This window comes from Thunnus maccoyii, chromosome 4 (assembly GCF_910596095.1).
Source record: "Thunnus maccoyii chromosome 4, fThuMac1.1, whole genome shotgun sequence".
Taxonomy (NCBI): Eukaryota; Metazoa; Chordata; class Actinopteri; order Scombriformes; family Scombridae; genus Thunnus; species Thunnus maccoyii.
Window position 1 is genome coordinate 2,647,637 of NC_056536.1, and position 19,732 is coordinate 2,667,368.

General features: G+C 39.5%; 1 protein-coding gene and 2 long non-coding RNA genes across 5 annotated transcripts in view; all 3 read left to right on the forward strand.

Annotated features, from left to right (window-relative positions):
• Positions 1–310: 310 nt before the first annotated feature.
• LOC121896313 lies at positions 311–3,229 on the forward strand. Its single transcript, XR_006095966.1, has 3 exons — positions 311–443; positions 2,128–2,256; positions 2,707–3,229. It is a non-coding gene; the product is annotated as an uncharacterized LOC121896313 (long non-coding RNA).
• A 2,998-nt stretch (positions 3,230–6,227) lies between these two features.
• The window catches only part of mthfr (methylenetetrahydrofolate reductase (NAD(P)H)), a 40,523-nt gene continuing 27,018 nt past the window's right edge, over positions 6,228–19,732 (forward strand). Inside the window, exons 1-5 of one of the 3 annotated variants that reach the window (XM_042408228.1) lie at positions 6,228–6,337; positions 9,049–9,316; positions 12,667–12,905; positions 14,936–15,046; positions 15,138–15,331. In XM_042408228.1, coding sequence (XP_042264162.1) covers positions 9,069–9,316; positions 12,667–12,905; positions 14,936–15,046; positions 15,138–15,331 — 792 coding nt within the window. In that variant the 5' untranslated portion in view covers positions 6,228–6,337; positions 9,049–9,068. Of the gene's footprint in view, positions 6,338–6,480; positions 6,734–9,048; positions 9,317–12,666; positions 12,906–14,935; positions 15,047–15,137; positions 15,332–19,732 lie in introns of those variants that run through there. The other 2 variants (XM_042408229.1, XM_042408227.1) reach the window with 2 other exon arrangements.
• Positions 17,366–18,313, forward strand: LOC121895239. Its single transcript, XR_006095715.1, has 2 exons — positions 17,366–17,764; positions 18,175–18,313. It is a non-coding gene; the product is annotated as an uncharacterized LOC121895239 (long non-coding RNA).

Sequence of the window (19,732 nt, forward strand, 5' to 3'; positions counted from 1 at the left end):
TTAATGTTTAAAGTAGATTATTGGTGATTGTTACTGTAGAATCTGAAAAAGATAATGGTGTCCGTAAATTAGAGTAGTGTGACAGGGATTATTATTTTTGTTTTTTATTATATGAATGAATGAGCTTAAAGGTGTTTATTTGATTAGCGCAAAAAGATGGAAACAGTGATCAGATTTTAAAATTGCCATTTGCAACATAAATTTCTTTTTCTGTTTTTTAAGAGGAGCTACAATGTAGGAAATTACAGGACACAGAAATAGCTTTGTGGGGTCTTTATTCGAAACAGTGTTCCTCAGCTCCTCAGTGCAGCAGCAGCAGCAGCAGTCGTGGGAAAAGAGATCTGACAGGAAGAAAGAAAGGGGCAAGACGGCCAGACGGCCACTTCACCTCTAAAGCAACTGACAGCTGCTTTCCATTACTTTATCTCCAGCAGGAGGAGATGGTAAGGAAGAGAACAAGTGAGAGTGAGAATCAGTGTGTTGTGCTCATTCTTGTGGTTTGATAAATAGTAAATTCATCAAATTCAGTGCCCCATATCGCTGTTTTCCAAGCTATACATAAAATATTACATTCTCAAAGCTTGCCTCTAACTGTTAAGTCATAGTCCGTTTCCCATTATTCAACACCAGACAACCACTGAATATACAGTTAGGAATTAAATGCTAGCAGGCTAGCGGTGTGAGCATGGACACCTGGCCAATCATAGCACTTGAATGCTACACAGGGCGTGTCTTACCCATGGATTGTCTTGCCAAGAAAATTAATGGGATCCATAATATCACGGCCGACAGAGGAGAAAGAGGATAGAAAGAGAAAGGAGAAGGACATTATATCAAGATTTGGCGTCTAGAGCTGGTTTCCACGGCAACAGAGAGGTCATACAGGCCCTCAGCCTTGGCTACCAACCATTGAACCACTTTTGTAAGTTGGTCGCAACTTAAATTGTTAACTCATAACATTACACTTGAAGAGAAAGTGAGGGAGCTGTTGATTACTGTATTAATTAATTTTCATGTTTTGTGTATTACCTTTCCCATATTTATTTAGGTTTGCTCTGCAATGATTCATTTTTATCAGCTCTGACACTATTCCATCAGACTCAGAAATCTGTGACCATATCCAGCAACCAGGTTAACAGTTTCCCTCACTGACAACACTAACTAAAAAAGAGATGGAAATTTAATTTGACAGTATGCTGTCAAGTCTAGTGACTTTTTTTTTTTTTTTAGACTCACAATTCTAGTCATTATCAATCAAAGTCTCAAAAGATTCAAACTTTTGAAAAATTGCATAAAATATACAGAATTTGCTATGTCATGTAATGCCACAGTCATCAAAATTATGTGTTAGATCTGAATTTGTCATAATTGTTATCTAACTTCTCCATAATTACAGCTCCCCTCCTCCGCTATATTGGAGGGTGATGTATGTTGGAACCCCAAAAACAACACAGACTTTGATTATGTGGCTAGAGGGAAACTTTGAGTAGTCAATTGTCAATTGAGTAAAACCAACTGTGCTTTTAAATTATTGCTTGTTTTATCAGCGGCGTTTCTGATAAATGTTTGGTAACAAGGTGTTTTTCTTTTTAGCTTTTTATACCTCCCAGGTACTGTTTATACCTAAATAAGTTTTGTATTTTCTGCAATGGGTATTTTTCACCACTTTACCCAGCTTCTTTTTTAATTGGACCTGTGTTGACAAAAGGAATAATAATAGCCATAATAATAATAATACTAATAACAATAATAATGATGACAATTTGAAAGATGGTAACACATGATCACATTGTCACCGTAATTCCAGATAGTTGGCATTTGATAATACTGAATTATTGTCTAACCCATAGTTTTGTCTTTAATTTAATTTCTTTAATTTCAATTTTTTCTTTTTGGATGTGGAAAATTAAACAGACAATCTTATTGTTTATTTTTATATTTTTATGTTATTTTATATCATAATCTAAATGATTTTGTTGTGATCAGAAACATCTTGTGAAACTCAATCTTGAAACTCCGTACACCTCCCTTTGCAGGCCCACCCCACAGTTTGAGAAACATTGCTTTAATGGAATCGGAATGTATTAAAATTCTACATTGATAATTTTCTCCATATTATATGTTAAGACTCAAAAAACAAGGCCTTTGAAGAGGCCCGACTGGCAGCGGACACATCCAACATTGATACCAAGGTGGAAAACAAAAAGAAAACCATAGAAAGGCCTGCCAGATTTGACAATGATTATTCCACCCATGGTAAGTTATTTTTCCACTCTCCAAGCTATATTAATTAGTGTGTCTTACTAGAGTCGGACAGTATAGCGATGCATCTAAGGTATTAGAGTAGTATTAAAATGATGACTGAGGCTCCCTGGTGAACTAGGGGTCTAGGTGCCAACATGAACCACAGTGTCTGTCCAGGGACTTGTGTTGCATGTCATTCAAAATTCATTCTCATTCTCTGTCATCTCTCTACTGTGGATGTCCACACTGTAAACCCAAATAAGTTAACAGAACTCAAAAAATTTAAGGTAACTGATTGCCTCAAATTTTTTAAGTTGATTAACTTAAAAGTTAATATTTTCAGAGCTTAAATATTTGGATTACATGCTACATGTACCTTTTGATTACAGTTTAATTCAACTCAAATTCACCTACATTCCACACACACTCACTCTTTTTTTCTCTTTATGTGTGCACCTTTAGGTCACATTGAAGCCCACCTGTGATATCTTCACTGCTGGGTGTGGCTCACAGCTCTTCGGCCAGCATCAACAATGACCTGGACAAGAAGGTGATAGGACCGCTTGTTTTGTTACTATCGCTGGTGCAGTGACCCAAATTTTTAATTGTTTCAATAAATTTTGTCAGGAGATCAGGTACACAAAATTCAGCGCATCTCAAACACATTTCAGCAAATCATGTTGATTACATATGACTTGGATACATTTGATATTCCACTCTGCCCGCAAAGGTGATCAAGGAACCTGCTCTTCTTAGGCACTGTGTTAGAGATGATGCAACGGTTTATGGAGGAGCCAGCCAAGAGACCCGGGTCCACAGATGTGTTGAAAGTATCAAATTGCTATGTTAATATGCTGTGAGAAACTGTCAATTTGTAGGACCATTTGTTATTGTTTTCATTTTATCTGATTTTAAAGAGAATTCATAATTTGAAAAAAGCTTTGTCAACATATCATGGCAAGTTTGAATTTGTGAAAACAGGTGAATAAAAGTACTGTGAACCCATAACCTTCACACAGAAATAAATCAACATATTGCATCCTTTTTTTGGTCCATGGGCTGACGCTGTGGCCAATGCACCATCACGGGTGGCTCATGATAATAAGTCCTTACACACCTGTGTGGTACACTCACCCAGCTGTTATTACTTATTTTGCCACTTCTTCTTAGGACATTCAAAGTCTCAGTGTTTGACATCTCCCTCACCCCTCTGGTGCTTTTTTTGTGCCTGTTAGACTTAAACAAACTTAGACAAATGACATATGTCACTTATGCCATACTGATTGTTTAACAATCTCTTATCTAATCAAAGATGCAAGCAGCAATGAACGGGCCCTCGTGCCTCCGCGCACGTCGGGCCGCGACACAATTGAAGGGCTTCTGTCACAGGCATGTAGATGTCTTCAGACCCAGACTGTTTTCAGACAGTGCAAGAAGGAGATAAACATCACTTCCTTTGTCCACTGTTTTGCCCGCTTCTGGCGCTGCTTTGCTGAAATTTCGTAGGGGGCCCTATTCATCCAGTTTGCATCACTGATGGAATATTGACATGTAGACGTGTTCAGGCCGGGACTCTTATCAAACATGAAAAGTTTGGTGCAGACTGGAGCATTTACAATAAAGTTATAGCAACTTCCTCTGTCATGGTGAAGCATCAAATCTCAACGGTGCGAGGATGAGAATTTTCTGCAGGGTGAGACATGTCTGTCTTGTTCACACCTGTGGCATCAAAATTATGCAAGTTTTGGGCCCTTTCACTTGAATTTTAATTAGTAAATTGAAAACTCTTGATGAGTTTGTGTGTAAAACAAATTAATTTCCTAATTTTCATCAAGTTTATTTTTAGAAAAGTAAAGGCTTTTGACCCACATGACCTGGTGACAGTTTGATTGACATGTGTACTGTCAGGTGTGTAGAGACAATAAGTAACTGCAGCTGGACACAGAAAAATACTCATATATTTGAATGGAGAGTGTGAGACAACCGCTAGGTGCTTGGGCCCTAATAAAGGAAAAAGTGCAGTACAGAGCTACAAATTTTAGTTTTGATTTTATTTTCCTGCAGCACTTTATCACTAAACTGTCACTCTCACTCAATGAGCTCCATTCAACCACCACACCCATCCCAAAGTTGTAGTTTGATGGGCTTATTGCAGACTTCCTGTTGGATTTAAGTCAGGGGTGTCAGCATATGATTTGTAGGTCTTGATGAGACGAATAATTGAGTTTTGGCTTGATCTCTCTACGACATTCCTATGGGCCGTGGCGGCCATTATAGTGACATAGGTGGCGCTATAGAGCACATTTTGGCACTTTGGGGGCAAATTTTTCACCAGACCTGATGTGCGTGCTGAATTTGGTGAGTTTTTGAACATGTTTAGGGGGTCAAATTTAAGTCTGAAGTGGCGAGATAATAAAGAAAGAAGAAAGAAACAAACAAACAGAACAGATTACAAGAGGGTCTTCGCCCCTTTGGGGCTCAGGCTCTAATTATCCTCTGTGTCAAAGATGTTGCAGCAAATTATGGAGGAGCCAAGAATCCAGCTGCTAAAACTGAAGTTGTTCATGTTCAAATGAATAAATTGGTGGGGTTTAAGATTATTAAAATCCCACAATGAAGAATACTAAATTCTAATCATAATCCAATATCCTGCCTGTTTGTAATGTGTGTATGTGGGTCTGTGCATGATCTATATGCGGCTGGCTTTACCTCCTGTCAATGCAATCAATCTATACACATGCAGCAGGGTGTTCAGTGTTTCTCCTCAAGTCCAGTGAGTTTCACATTACAACAACTTAACTCTGAACAGCCTATTATCCATCAGATCAATTAATTAAAAATGTGAAGGCAGCAGGGAAACTGATGACTTTAAGTTTAAATAAGTAACAAAACAGTATTTCAGTGGTGGTGTTTTGTTATTTAAACAGCTGACATGACAATGGCTATGGATATGAATATTTTGAGGGTTTGTAAAAAAAAAAAGTAGCTGATAGTAGTATTGTAGTGGCAGCGTTGCTGTTAACAGCGGTACGAACCATGGGCGGACAGCACCTCGACTGCCTTTGAGAGACTGATGGATACTCAGCAAACAATTTTTGGTTCGGGGAACCTGAAGTGTTGCTGACTCCGGTTTGCGAACCTTTGCACACTGTTCGTGGACCGTTGGTTTCCTAACGTTCTGCAAATGGTGAGCGAACAGTAAATCTTTAAAAAAAATGAACATTTGCGGACCGTAAAGAAAACTTTCCACAATAACCCTCAGGGAGGTCCGGAGGATGTTCCCCTACCCTTCAGGCAATGTTCATAGAACGTTCCCTGATCGGAAATTTGTTGCTGGGCCATTACCCCATACCAGACACCCACTGAACATACAGTTAGGAATTAAACGCTAGCAGGCTAGCGGCACGAGCATGGACACCTGACTAATCAAAGCACTTGAATGCTATGCAGGGCGTGTCTTGTCCATTGATCGTCTTGCCAAGAAAAGCAGTGGGATCCATAATATCACAGCCAATACTACTATAGCATTCAAAGAAAAATAGGAGAAAGAGAATAGAAATAGAAAGGAGGAGGACATTATATTAAGATTTGGTCATGGTCTGAACAGCACCTTAAACACAATGAAGCAGGCTACGAGTAGATGTGAGCATTGTGAACTATAGGAAACGGTGGAGCATATATTTTTATACTGTCCTACTGACACTTAAAATTACACTCCAAAAGAGTCACATGACACTTGGTATTAGAGAAATGTTCCATAGGTGTTCAGGTGATGTAGGGCACAGGGCTATTTTCAGATTGTTAGAAAACACAGGACTTAATAGGAGAATTTTATGAAATAGTGTAGTGACTGTTGCGATTCACACTCCAGTCCAGAAGGTGGCGGTAATGCACCTAAAGGCCATTTGCCAACCGCCAATAACCAACAGAAGAAGAAGAAGGAAAAAGAAGAAGAAGAAGAAGAAGAAGAAGAAGAAGAAGAAGAAAACGAATAAGAAGAAGAAGAAGAAGAAGAAGAAGAAGAAGAAGAAGAAGAAAAGAAAACAATTTGCCTATGGATGTATCATGGGGTTTCCCTTCCTGAAGTCAACAAGTAGGTGTATCTGCGGACTCGCAGTATCTACACGACACACCCACTTTACTACACTCGGTTAGGTTTAGGCATGAGCAGTGAGATGGTTAGGTTAGGGTTAGAGGGTCAGGGAGGGGTGTTGTGTAGCATACAGTTACGGTGGCAACATCAACTGGGGGGGAATTCACTTAGTAAAGTGGGCGTGACATGGAGTAAAGTGGGTGTGTCGTGGAGGTCTGTGATTCAATATAGCACCGACTCGTGGACACTCGCCACGCTGTACCAGGCTCCACGCGCCCCACGCTGCAGCTAGTGTTCGTCTATGTTGCATGGGAAACGGTCCGAGACAGCCCGGGACACCGGCAACACAAAGACAACAGGCAGGGGAAGGTGGGAAAAGTAACGTTTGCCCTAACAGTGCGTATCTGGGGTTAGCTTGTAGCTTATCATCACAGCCTGCGTTACTCCTGTATTTCTCTATTAATAACCATAGACTGTGTATAGTCTATGTTAATAACCATAGACTATAATCTATGTTAATGACCGATATGCTACAATCGTGCGTAAGGTACCCAGCTAGCTGTGCCCAGAGGGCCAGCTGCCTTTTAATAAGCTTTTGCTTTTGTTGTACTTTTCACGTGCATGTGCGCGCGCTCGCATGATAAGTATAAAACGATCGGCTCCTGTCATTCTGTTTGGGAACTAACTGTAACACCAAACTCTTCCACATACTTACCAGTTTATAGTTTATCGTTGCTGCAAAGGGATGGACCTGGTAGGATACGATATTTGGGACCTTTTTGTGGTCTTCTGATAAATTCTGTATATTAGCCAACCAGCAGGACTCTAAACATGTAACTAATTTGAACTTTCTCCGTACTCTGACAAGTATCGGGAATTAATGTTGAGAATTGTTTAACTTTTTATCTTTGCTGTATGGGGTTGTGGTTACGTTGTGAAAATGTTTTGGACAGAGTTTGTTGTGACGTTTTTTACCTCGCTGTCAAAGTATAAATATCTAAAATTATTGACTGAATACGAGTCACTTTCTTTACGACACTTCTAGCTTCAGGTTAAGGGGAAAGTTAAGGGAAACATAAAAAATGATATTTAGCAGCTGATTTTTTCACCACTTACACTCATGAAAGAGTGTTAGACATTGTAGCAAAAGCTTTAACGCTGTCTAAACCCACTTTTCAATTTGTGAATACTCAATAAGTATACCTTAATGTGGTCTGGGGGGGTAAAAAACAGCGAAATCGCCCGTTTTTTCATTTTTCATAAATAGAATAAAGGTTTCACAAATCCGAAACTGTGTTTTTATGAGTCTCTGGAGTCCCCTTGTTAATCTAGTCCAGATTTGACAAGTCTAAGTGTTGTGGTTTTTGGCCTGGACCTGGTCTAATTCAGTCTGGAAGGAGAAATATCAGTGAAATCGCTTTTTTCATTTTTCATAAACAAAGTAAAGGTTTCACAAATCTGAATGAAACTGGGTTTAAACAGCATTAAGGCTTTTTCTAGGATGTCTAACACACTTTCATAAGTATAAGTGTTGAAAAAAACAGAATCCACCGCTAAATATCATTATTTATGATTCCCAGAAAGGAGACCTATTATGCTTTTCCTTATTTTCATATCGTACACAGATGCATGACAAATTAAAGGAAAAGCTGGTACAGGTCTGAATACCTGACCCCTACAGAGATGGGATCCGGTGGCTCCGTTATGCTTTGGGGGGCATTTTGCTGGCATGGTTTGGGTCCACTTGTCCCCTTAGAGGGAAGGGTCACTGCAAATCAGTACAAAGTTGTTCTGAGTCATCACCTTTAACCTATGATGAAACATCTCTAACCTGATGGGAGTGGTCTCTTCCAGGATGACAATGCCCCAATTCACAGGGCATGAGGGGTCACAGAATGGTTTGATGAGTATGAAAATGATGTGAAGCCAGCCAAAAAAATGTAAAAAGTGGCCAATTTTCAAAATGATAGCTGGGTGAAAAAATGTGGTGGCTGGCATAATGCACATTTCCACATCACTTGTTCCATCAGTACAAATATGCCCCAAATCATAGGGCAGGAGGGGTCACTTAATAGTTTGATGAGATGACAATGATTTGAATCATATGCTATGGCCTTCACAGTCACCAGATCTCAACCCAGTTGAACACCTATGGGAGATTCTGGACTGACGTGTTAGACAGCACTCCCCACCACCATCATCAAAACACCAAATGAAGGAATATCTTTTTGAAGAATGGTGTTCCTCAGCCTTGGCATTCATTCTACAAGTCTCTGGAACTCTTCTGGAGGGATCAACACCATTCTCCAAAAAGATATTCCCTCATTTGGTGTTTTGATGATGGTGGTGGAGAGCGCTGTCTAACACATCAGTCTAAAATCTGCTGCAAACTCTGATACAGCTGCCCCTTGGCAGGCTTCTGGAAAGCTGGCCAATCAGAACAGCGTTGACTTATCCGGAGGGGGCCCTTAAAGAGAAAGGAGCGAAGACTGCCTGGTCAGACAGAGGCTGAACTGAGGGGCTGCATAAAGGGCCAATATAAGATAAATAAAGAGTTTTATGAACTGTGAATCATGCAGAGCTACTCTAGTGGAGTCCCAAAATAAAAATATAGAACTGGAAATGAGCATAAAAGGTCCCCTTTAACTTTCCACTTAACCTCAAATTGAAGATAACTTCAGCGTTGTTTTTGTTTTGTGTTTTTCCGTTAGTCTCAGTGTAATCTGCCATCATGGTGAACCAGGTTCATCGAGGGGACGGTAGCTGGCATTCATGCAAGAGCGAATCCAGTGGGGCCAGCAACAGCGGTGGGGAAAGCTCCAAGGAGAGCTCCCGCTGTTCCACACCAGTGTTGGATGCAGACCGCTCTGACAGACTACGGGACAAGATGCGGAAGAGGATGGAGTCCGGGGACCGCTGGTTCTCACTTGAATTCTTTCCTCCCCGCACAGCCAGTGGAGCTGTCAACCTCATCTCAAGGCAAGTGAAGTCAAACTGGACTTGAATTAAATATGCAGCAAACATGATGTACTTTGCATCAACAAAGGTCATACAGACATTGGACACATGGACTCAAAGAATTTAGTGAACAGTTGTAAGGCTATTTCTAAAATAATAAAGCTTTATTATACAGCGTTTCGTAATCCTTGAAGAAAAACTTTAGAGAGCTTAGTTTGCTCATATATAGTTCTAGAAAAGAGGGTGACTGACAAAGATCAATGTCATGGTTTGTTCCTCATACATTTAAAGGATGAGTTCATAATTTTTCAAGTCTGTCTTAAAACAACAGTCAGTTGCTCAAATGAACACTGAAAAAGGTTTTTCTTGCCATAATCATTCCTCCTGTTCATACTGACCATTAGAAGATCCCTTCATAATGCACTTAGAGTGTAAGTGATGGGAGACAAAATCCACAGTCCTCACAGTTTATCTGAAGTTAATATGAAGTTTCAGCCATCCAAATGAGTCAAACCAAGTAGATATCTTTGAACGTTACAGTATATTAGTGCCAAAATCCCTCTTTTTGTTATTATACTTCCACTGCAGCTCAACAGGGAAACATTGTCTGAAGAAACACAAAGAGGGAATTTGATGCTAAAAAGACTAAACCTGGCAGATATCCACTTGATACTAACTCAGACTGCTGAATCCTCATATAAGTTTAAATCAACTTTTAAATGCATTTTTGCACAAAATGACTGTGCGGACGCACTGGGGATTTTGGCCCCCATCACTAACACTGAATGCACATTTGAAGGGGATCTTTTAATAGCCAATACGAGCCGGAGGAAAACCTTTCACAGTGTTCTTAGGGACACCTGACTTTTGTTTTAAGACACACTTGAAATGTTGTACATATTGTACATACAAGTGTTGTAGTCGAATTGCTAAATCTCAGGTCTGAGTTGAGTCTTGAGTCCCGAGTCCCAAGTGTTGGAGTCTGAGTCCAAGTTTGAGTCACCAAAGAAGAGTCCTAATCAAGTCCCCATTACTAGAGTCCGAGTCCAAGTCATCAAGGTTGAGTCTGAGTCGAGTTCCAAGATGGGGTCCACTGTTCCACTCTGGCACGGTCAAAGAGCTGACATACAAATAAAAAAGGTCTACATAAAACAAAAATAACAGTTATCATCATATTAATATTAATGATGCACCAATTACAATTTTATTGGTCAATTCTGATTTGCATTTTTTTAAAAGTCTGACCTACCAATTCTGATTTTCTTTCTTTATAAGAATTAAATAAGATTTTTTGACGTGAACCATAGTGTGGCTACGTGCATAAAATTTGACCAGCAAAAAAATGGATATATGAGACAGGTCTGCCAGTCACCGATGGCTGATCCGCTGAAAACCGGCCGTTTTAGATTGGTGGCCGATTGATCGGTGCATCTCTAATTAAAATAGTTAATATCTTACAGATGTGGCCGAAAATATTGTTACCCACACACCTTTTTTAAAAAAAACTACATTTTCTCTGTATTAAGTTGAAACTGACAGAAGTATATGGTATCCATCATTCTTTATTTCACATTAAATATAACTGAAACTTTACTTTTGATTTCTAACCCAACATATTATTTAATACAATAAAACAAATGAAAATGGTATTTTTGGCAAGGCAAAAAATATTGGTACGCTTAACTTGATATTTTGTAGCACAGCCTTTGGAGGCAATAACTACAGTTAAGTGCTTTTTGTAACTCTGAATAAGGTTTCTACACTTCTCCACGGGTGGTTCGGCCCCCTCCTCTTGAGAAAACTGCTCCAGTTCTCTCAGGTTTGATGGGTACCGTCTCCCAACTGCAACTGCTTTCAGCTCTTTCCACGGTCTAAGATTTTCTTCTCATCCACTCTTGGGTGCTTTTTGATGTATGTTTGGGGTCATTATCCTGCTGGAAGACCAATGACCTGCAATTAAGACACAGCTTTCTGACACTGGGCTGTATGTTTCACTCCAAAATGCCTTGATAGTCTTCTGATTTCATTGTGCCCTGCACAAATTCAAGGCACCCAGTGCCTGAGGCAGCAAGGCAACCCCAAAACATCACTGAGCCTCCTCCATGTTTCACAGTAGGCATAGTGTTTTTTTCTTTGAAGGTTTCATTTTTTCTTCTGTTAACATAGGATATGTGTGATTTACCAAAAAGCTCTAATTTTGTTTCATCTGTCCAAAGCACATTCTCCCAGAGGGACTGTGGCTTGTCAACATGCATTTTGGCAAAGTCCAGTCTGGCTTTTTTGTGTCTCCCCCTTAGAAGTTGGGTCTTCCTGGGTCTTCTACCATGGAGCCCATTTTCATTCAGACAGAGACAGATGGTGTGACTTGAAACTATTGTACCTTGAGCTTGAAGATCAGCTTGGATCTGTATTGAAGTGTTCCTTGGTTCTTTCTTTGACCAATCCCTCTGTTCAGTCTTGGCCCAGTTTTCGTCTTGCGACCACATCCAGATGTTAGGTACAGTTCCATGGGCCTTAAACTTCTTAATGATATTGGCAACAGTGGTCACAGGAACATCAAGCTGTTTGGAGATAGTCTTGTAACCTTGAAGTTGACCATGCTTAGCTATTACCTTTTTTCTAATGTCTTCAGACCACTCTCTAGTTTTCCTTCTGTTTTCCATGTTCGATGTGTTTGATGTGATACACACAGTGGCACAAAACCTTTTAAACTGGCTGCACGATTGATTATAAGATTGAAAACACCTGTGATACTAATTAAAACATAATAGTCTACTCAAAGTATCACTACTAATCAATTATTTCTTAAAGCTTCTAAAGGGTACTAATAATTTTGTCCAGGCTATTTTAGAATTTGCATGTCTTTGTAGAATAAGCATGAATTCAGTTATTTTCACAACTTTTTTGTTTTGTTCCATTACAAACCAAATATAGACATGCATTGATAATAAAATATCTTTTAATTTCAACAATGTTCAGGGAGAGTGGTGCATTATTTTAATAAAATGCAAGGGTACCAATCATTTTGGTCACATCTGTATGCCAAATTAAAAGGGCCTATTACCAAAAAAAAACTAATAAAAACAAACAAACAAAAAAACCTTTTACTTCTCTCTCAAATAACAAGTCTGAGTCCTCATATACAGTAAATACTCAAGTCTGAGTCCGAGCCATCAGTGCTCAAGTCCAAGTCGAGTCATGAGGCCTGAAAATCAGGAGTCGAGTTGGACTCGAGTGTGAGTCCTGGACTCAAGTACTACAACACTGGTACACAGAAGTAATATATCATTCTCACTATCCACTTAAGAAGTGTCCACATTGCTACAGAATAATAACAGGGCTATTTTTTTGAGCATGTCATTTTTCTTCAGATTTGACCGTATGGGCTCCGGAGGGCCCTTGTTCATCGACATTACCTGGCATCCAGCAGGGGACCCGGGCTCTGACAAGGAAACCTCATCCATGATGATCGCCAGCACAGCGGTCAACTATTGTGGCCTAGAGAGCATTCTCCACCTGACCTGTTGCAACCAGACCAAAGAGAAGATCACTGGCTACCTGGCCAAAGCAAAGCACCTGGGCCTCAAAAACATCATGGCACTAAGAGGAGGTAGGACAGTATATGTTTTTTTGGGAGTGAGCTGCTTACAATATATGTGGCACACTCTTTGGAATTCTTTGCTCCATAGTTTTTCCTGTCAAGACAAAACAGTTCACTTACTTCTTCCTGCCTGCACCTCTCAGTAATGAAGAGCGTAACAGTAGTTTTGCTTGGGATTAAAACTTGCTCTACATGTTAAAAGTCAGGTTAGATATTGATTAAATGACTTTAGAGCTGCAACGATTAATCAATTAGTTGCCAACCATTAAATTAATCACCAACTATTTTGATAATCCATTCATCATTTCGAGTCTTTTTTTTTTCTTTTTTTTTTTAAGAAAAAAAAGTCAAAATTCTCTTGATGCCAGCTTCTCAAAGGTGAATATTTTCTGGTTTCTTCTATGACAATAAACTGAATATCTCTATGCAAGTTAAGCAAGTCTATCTTAATACACAGATTATTAGGGCTCCTTTTAGGGGAAACAAATTTGAAAAAAACCTCATATCTGATGTAAATACAGTCTCTCTAGAATATGGGAAAAATACTATTTACATCAAACAATAATGCATAGTTACTTTTTATGTCATAAATTGAACAAAATTTAAAAAAAAATACAAACATGGTGGCATGTGCAAAAGTTTGGGCACCCTACATAGTCAATACTTAATAACACCCTCTCTGGCAGATATCATTTTGTAGCCAGCTTAAAGTCTTTCAGTTCTTGTATTTGGGATTTTCTCCCATTCTTCCTTGCAAAAGGCTTCCAGTTCTGCAATATTCTTGGGCCGTCTTGCATGCACAGCTCTTTAAAAAATCTTCCCAGATTTGTGTTGTGTTTGTGTTATGTTCAAGTCAGGGGACTGTGAGGGCCATTCCAAAACCTTCAGCTTGCATCTCTTGAGGTAGTCCATGGTGGATTTCAAGGTATGTTTGGGATCATTATCCTGTTGTAGAAGCCACCCTCTTTTCAGCTTCAGCTTTTTCACAGACGATGTGATGTTTGCTTCCAGAATTTGCTGGTATTTAGTGGAATCCATTCTTCCCTCCACCTGTGCAATGTTTCCTGTGCCACTGGCTGTGCCACAACCCTAAAGCATGATAGGTCTACCCCCATGCTTAACAGGTGGCAAGGTGCTCCTTTTTTACAACATACATTTGCTGATTGTGGCCACGGAGTTCTATTTTAACTTCATCAGTCCACAGCACTTGTTTCCAAAATGTATAAGGTTTCTGTAGAAGTTCTGTTGCACACCTCTGACATTGGATTTCATGAGGATGAGGAAGCAGATAAGGTTTTCTTCTACTGATTCTTCCACGAAGGTCTTGTTTGTACAAGTGTCGTTGCACGTTGGAACGGTGCACCACCACTCCTGATCTGCTAAATCTTCCTGCAGGTTTTTTGCAGTCAAATAGGGGTTTTGGTTTACCTTTCTGACCAGCATACGAGCAGTTTTCTCTGGGTTTTCTTGGTTTTACAAATGTCATCTTGACCTCCAGTTTCCCTAAACTAACATCTCTTAATTACATTTTACACTGTGGAAACTGCAAGCTGACAACGCTTTGCTATCTTCTTGTAGCATCAATAACTTTCATTTTCAGAGTCTTGAACAGCCGCTTAGAGGAACCCGTGGTTGCTGAGTGTTGACACAAGGTTTGAAGAGTCAGAGTATTTGTAAAGCTTTAAAATTGGCACCAGCTGACATTTCCTAATTGCAGTTGTTGACATGGCTCAGGCCTAACAAGCTGATCAATGTCTGAGACCTTGTAAAAAGAATCTGAGACTTCAGAACTCTTAGGATGCCCAAACTTTTGCACATGCCACAATGATGTTTTTATTTTTTTTCAAGTTATGACATAAAAAGTAACTATGCATTAATGTTTGCATAAAATATTGTCTTTTTTATGTCCTAGAGAGGCTGTGTTTACATCTTTTCAATTAAAAAATCATCAAAATATGTTATTTGTTAAGGGGTGGCCAAACTTTTGCATACAACTGTAGATAACAAATGTGATGTGTGTTATTCTGATATCTCCACAGACCCAGTAGGAGCAGACTGGGAAGAAGAGGAAGGAGGCTTCAACTATGCTGTTGACCTTGTTAAACATATCCGATCAGAGTTTGATGACTACTTTGACATCTGTGTTGCTGGTATTTTCTCAGCCTACCGATCAGTAGTACACAGATTAAGTGGAACTCCATTTGAAGTATCAGTCAGTGATTGAAATGTTTGCGTGTCCAGGCTACCCCACAGGCCATCCTGAGGCAGAGAGCTATGAGGATGACCTCCAACACCTGAAGGAGAAGGTGGATGTCGGAGCAGACTTTGTCATCACCCAGCTGTTCTTTAGGGCCGAGACTTTCCTTAAGTTTCTAGATGACTGCCGGTCGACTGGTATCACGTGTCCCATCCTACCTGGAATCTTCCCCATTCAGGTAACTCACTGCTACTTTCAGGAACAAGAATATCACTATTTATACAATATTACCATAAAGAAATCAGGGGTTGATTGCTGCCGGAGCCATACTGGGAAACTTATTTTTGGAAATACATGTTCACCCAGTCCTACAACTTAAAGGAATTGTAGGGACATTGTGTTTTATATTACTCCAGTCTTGTTTTTGTTGTTCACTCCCTTTTGTTGCATTTTTATTCACTTATTTTACTCACTAGAACCAGTAATCATAGTGCAGTTGATTGCACTAAATTTGCAATTGTGATGAAACTGTGATATGACGGATCGTTTGACATATTTCTCATAATAGATATTAGATATTAGGTCTCTCTCACACTGTCGTACTGTCCAAAGTAAGTGAAATTAATAAATTACTAGACACGAATTGGCTTAATACATTTAGAAGATTGCACCTTTGCTAATACATTACGTATTACTAGAGTGAATAACAGTAGGTACAATAATTTCCTCTTGCAGAACAGCTTTTTATGTTTATCATTGTTTAGAATGCAGTCAACATTATTAAATAGTTTTGCCAGTAGCCTGATTTCAAAGCATGTTCACTGTGCTCCTGCTGTAGGACTTAATACTGCTACTTTGCCCTGCTGCATTATTTTTTCCCTGGTTTGATCTAGAGTAGAGCTAATATTATTAGCTGATATTAGCTAATCATAAATACATCAGTATTGGTGTATATGTTGGCTAATGTATAAAAAGAAATCTAATTCTCAAATATCAATAACCAAATAGTTTTTGGTGAGCATATAATTCCCGCCCCCCAGTTGTCATCTGTCCATCTTTTGTGCAGATTAAATTATTTTTATTAAATTATTACTATTATTCAACTTACTTCACCTGGTTCGCTGTCTCTCCCCTGCTGCACACACGGAGGGCTTAGCCCTGCCTTTACTGAACCACAGAGAGCAGAGGAGAGTAGTGCAACCATAAATGACAGCAAAATGCAGTAGAGACTCTCACACCAAGCTGAAATGAAATGAGTGCACATAAATAAGGTAAGTAACATAACACTCATTCTTGAGAATTGGGACATATCATGTCCTACCAAAAAATTATTTATCAGCACACTAATTCTACTTTTTTTTTGGTGAAAATGTATTTTTAAAAGATTCATAAAAAATAAAAATCAAAAATCTCCCTCTCACCCCCCTCCCATGGGGGGGTGGTGATGTGTCTTCCTCAAACTTGGGTCCTCTACCAGAGGCCTGGGAGTTTGAGGGTTCTGCGCAGTATCTTAGCTGTTCCTAGGACTGCGCTCTTCTGGACAGAGACCTTAGATGTTGTACCTGGAATCCTCTGGAACCACTCTCCCAGTTTGTGGGTCACAGCCCCCAGTGCTCCGATTACCACTGGCACCACTGTTGCCTTTACTCCCCACATTTTTCTAGCTCCTCTTTCAGCCCTTGGTATTTTTTTATCTTCTCGTGCTCTTTCTTCTTTATGTTGCTGTCGCTTGGGATTGCTACGTCCATCACTACTGCCGTCTTCTGTTGTTTGTCAATCAACATGATGTCCAGTTTGTTAGCCATTACCAGTTTGTCAGTCTGGATCTGGGAGTCCCACAGGATCTTGGCTTTGTCATTCTCAACCACCTTAGGAGGTGTCTTCCATTGTGACCTTGGGACCTCCAACCCATACTCAGTGCAGATGTTCCTGTGCACTATGCCAGTCACTTGGTTATGGTGTTCCATGTACGCTCTTCCTGCCTGCATCTTACACCCTGCTATTATGTGCTGAACTGTCTCAGGAGCATCTTTGCACAGCCTGCACCTGGCGTCCTGTCTGGTGTGGTAGATCCCCGCCTCTATTGATCTTGAAGTGCCTGTTCTTGTGCTGCCATGATTTGTGCTTCTCTGCTGTCTTTCAGTCCAGCATTTTCCAGCCACTGGTAGGATTTCTTGATATCAGCCACTTCTTCTTTCTGTTGGTTGTACATGCTGTGTAGGGGCTTGTCCCTCCATGATGGTACCTCCTCCTCCTCTGCATCATAGAGTTTATATATATATATATATGAAAGACATATGATTTATAACATTTTTTGGTCTTATTTCATTTTTTTAACTTCTAAACTTAACCTGTGCCAGAAAACACCCTTGTCTTCGTCAAGAATTCACAACTTCAAACAATTAAAAAAAAATGTTAAAAGCCTTCAAAATCTAAAACTAACAATACCTACTGATAACATAGGTGTAAACATTTACTATTAACATCTTTTTTTTAAAATATTTTTTTAAATGAAAATATTGGCCATTTAAAGTTGTGTCCCAGATTTTTGTCAACCTCAGATTTCTACAAAAACATAATTTAATCAGGCATAAAAAGGGTTAGCTATATTTTAAGGACCCCTGTCTCACTTCCTGGTTTCAAAAAAGGCGGGAAAGCTGCTCAAGCACTGGTAAGCTGTCTACTTTTTGATAAATTCATTAAATAATGTTTCTATCAGGTGTGTCTCAACCATAATAGGTCAACTCTGTTGCCCTTCTAGAACAAAACTAAATAAGAATTATGGGTTAAAAACGTGTATTTTTATTAGCATTAAGAGAACTCTTAGCAACTTACGTACTCAGTACGACTATGCTGTGAATTGAAAAAAATGTAACATTTTGTCAACTCCGTAAGATATTCCATCTGATGGAGTAGACACCTATGCTGACAGAGATGACATAACTCTCAATTCTCTTTAATAATTGAATAATGTGTTTAAATTACTACTTTATTTTCCATTTAGTTATTTAAATACCATTACTATTTTTTAATTGATGCATATCAGTGACTAAGAAGGCTATATGCTTAAAAATGTTTCAGGTACAAATGGCTAAACAAAACCTGTCTTTGGAGGTGAAGAGGGCCACAAACAGAGAGTATGAGACAAAGAGAAGAGAGAGGATAAATAATCAGCCTGACAAAAAGACAGAAGAACTACAAAGGGAAAGAGAAACATGGAGAAAAAGGGTTGCAGAAGGGAAAATAAAACAAGTAGGAGACATGAGTGAGCAAGCAAAGAGATTAAAGAGGAGGGCATGGAGAAGTTCTCAGAGGAGGTCAAGAAAGCGCAAAAAGGACTTTCACACTCTGCAGTTAGCAGACACACCACCAGGTAGTCCATTAGATGAGGGCTTTGATGAGCCAGGTGTTAGCAGACAGTCCCTTGCAGGAGAGAGGGCCAAGAATAGGCGCTTAAGAGAAATCAAGTCTTTAAAAAACAAACTGCTGAGACTGAAGAAAGAGGGATCGTCTTAAAAAAAGTTAAACGAGCAAAGCATGCATCCAAATGTGTCATGAACTCTCCACAAACCATGACTGAGAAAGTGATTAGCAGAAGTGACTTGAGAAATCCCTCAATTAAGAGGTCTTTCTCACCATGCTTTGGTGAATGAGCTCTCCGCGAACAAACGCATAACTCCACCCAGGAAACAAGCATTGACTTTATCAGGAAAAATTCAGAAAAAAATGTCACATTCTCCACAAGATCCAACAGTTTGGAATATCTTATAAATCTCTAAACAAAAAACAAACCAAGGCAAAAAAAAAAACAGTTACCTTCGGGTCATCACCAAAGACGTTCAAGACTTCTTCCACAACTCTGCCCGGATTACAACAAACAAGACAACTTAACAAGGAACAAAGTAAAACATCAGAGGATGATCTTAATAGACTCTATGATAAACTTACACAAAGAATTCACCACAAGTAACCTTACAGTAAAACTCAGTTACTCATCTTTTTGTGCTTTAAGGCCCTTTCATGTTACTACGCCCAAACCCTCTGACCGCAAAACATGCCTATGTAAACTTCATGAGAAGGCAGCTTTAATGTTGGAGGTGCTCAAACCATCAGGGGTTGTGGATTCAACAAAACTGGAAGACAGTTTTAAATTGGTGTGTTGCACACCAACAACTGAGTCCTGCCTCCTTCGAAAATGTACACGCTGTCTAAACAAGCAGACACTGCTGCTCCCAGAACATGAGGCAACTAATGTCCACTGGAGGCAGTGGGAAAAAGTGGGACAATCGACAGCAGGTGAAACATACCCCTCAACAATAACGGTATCTCATGAAGGCAAGCTCTCAGAGCTTATACGATTATATGAGGAAAAACTCAAAAGCAAAACTACAACACATGTGTGTCTTGAACAGAACCAGTCACAAGAATACCAAATACCTGATTCGAGCATACAAAGAGAACGAGGTCATCGTACACATAGATTTTTCAGAGGCATGGAAATGCAAGTACCATGCTGAAGTCCAGGCTTGCCATTTTGGACAGAACTTACCTCTGTTAAATTTACATACTGGTATGTATTACACAAAGGAAGCTAAGTCGGGATTCTGCACAATCTCTGAATCTGAACGCCAAGATCCTG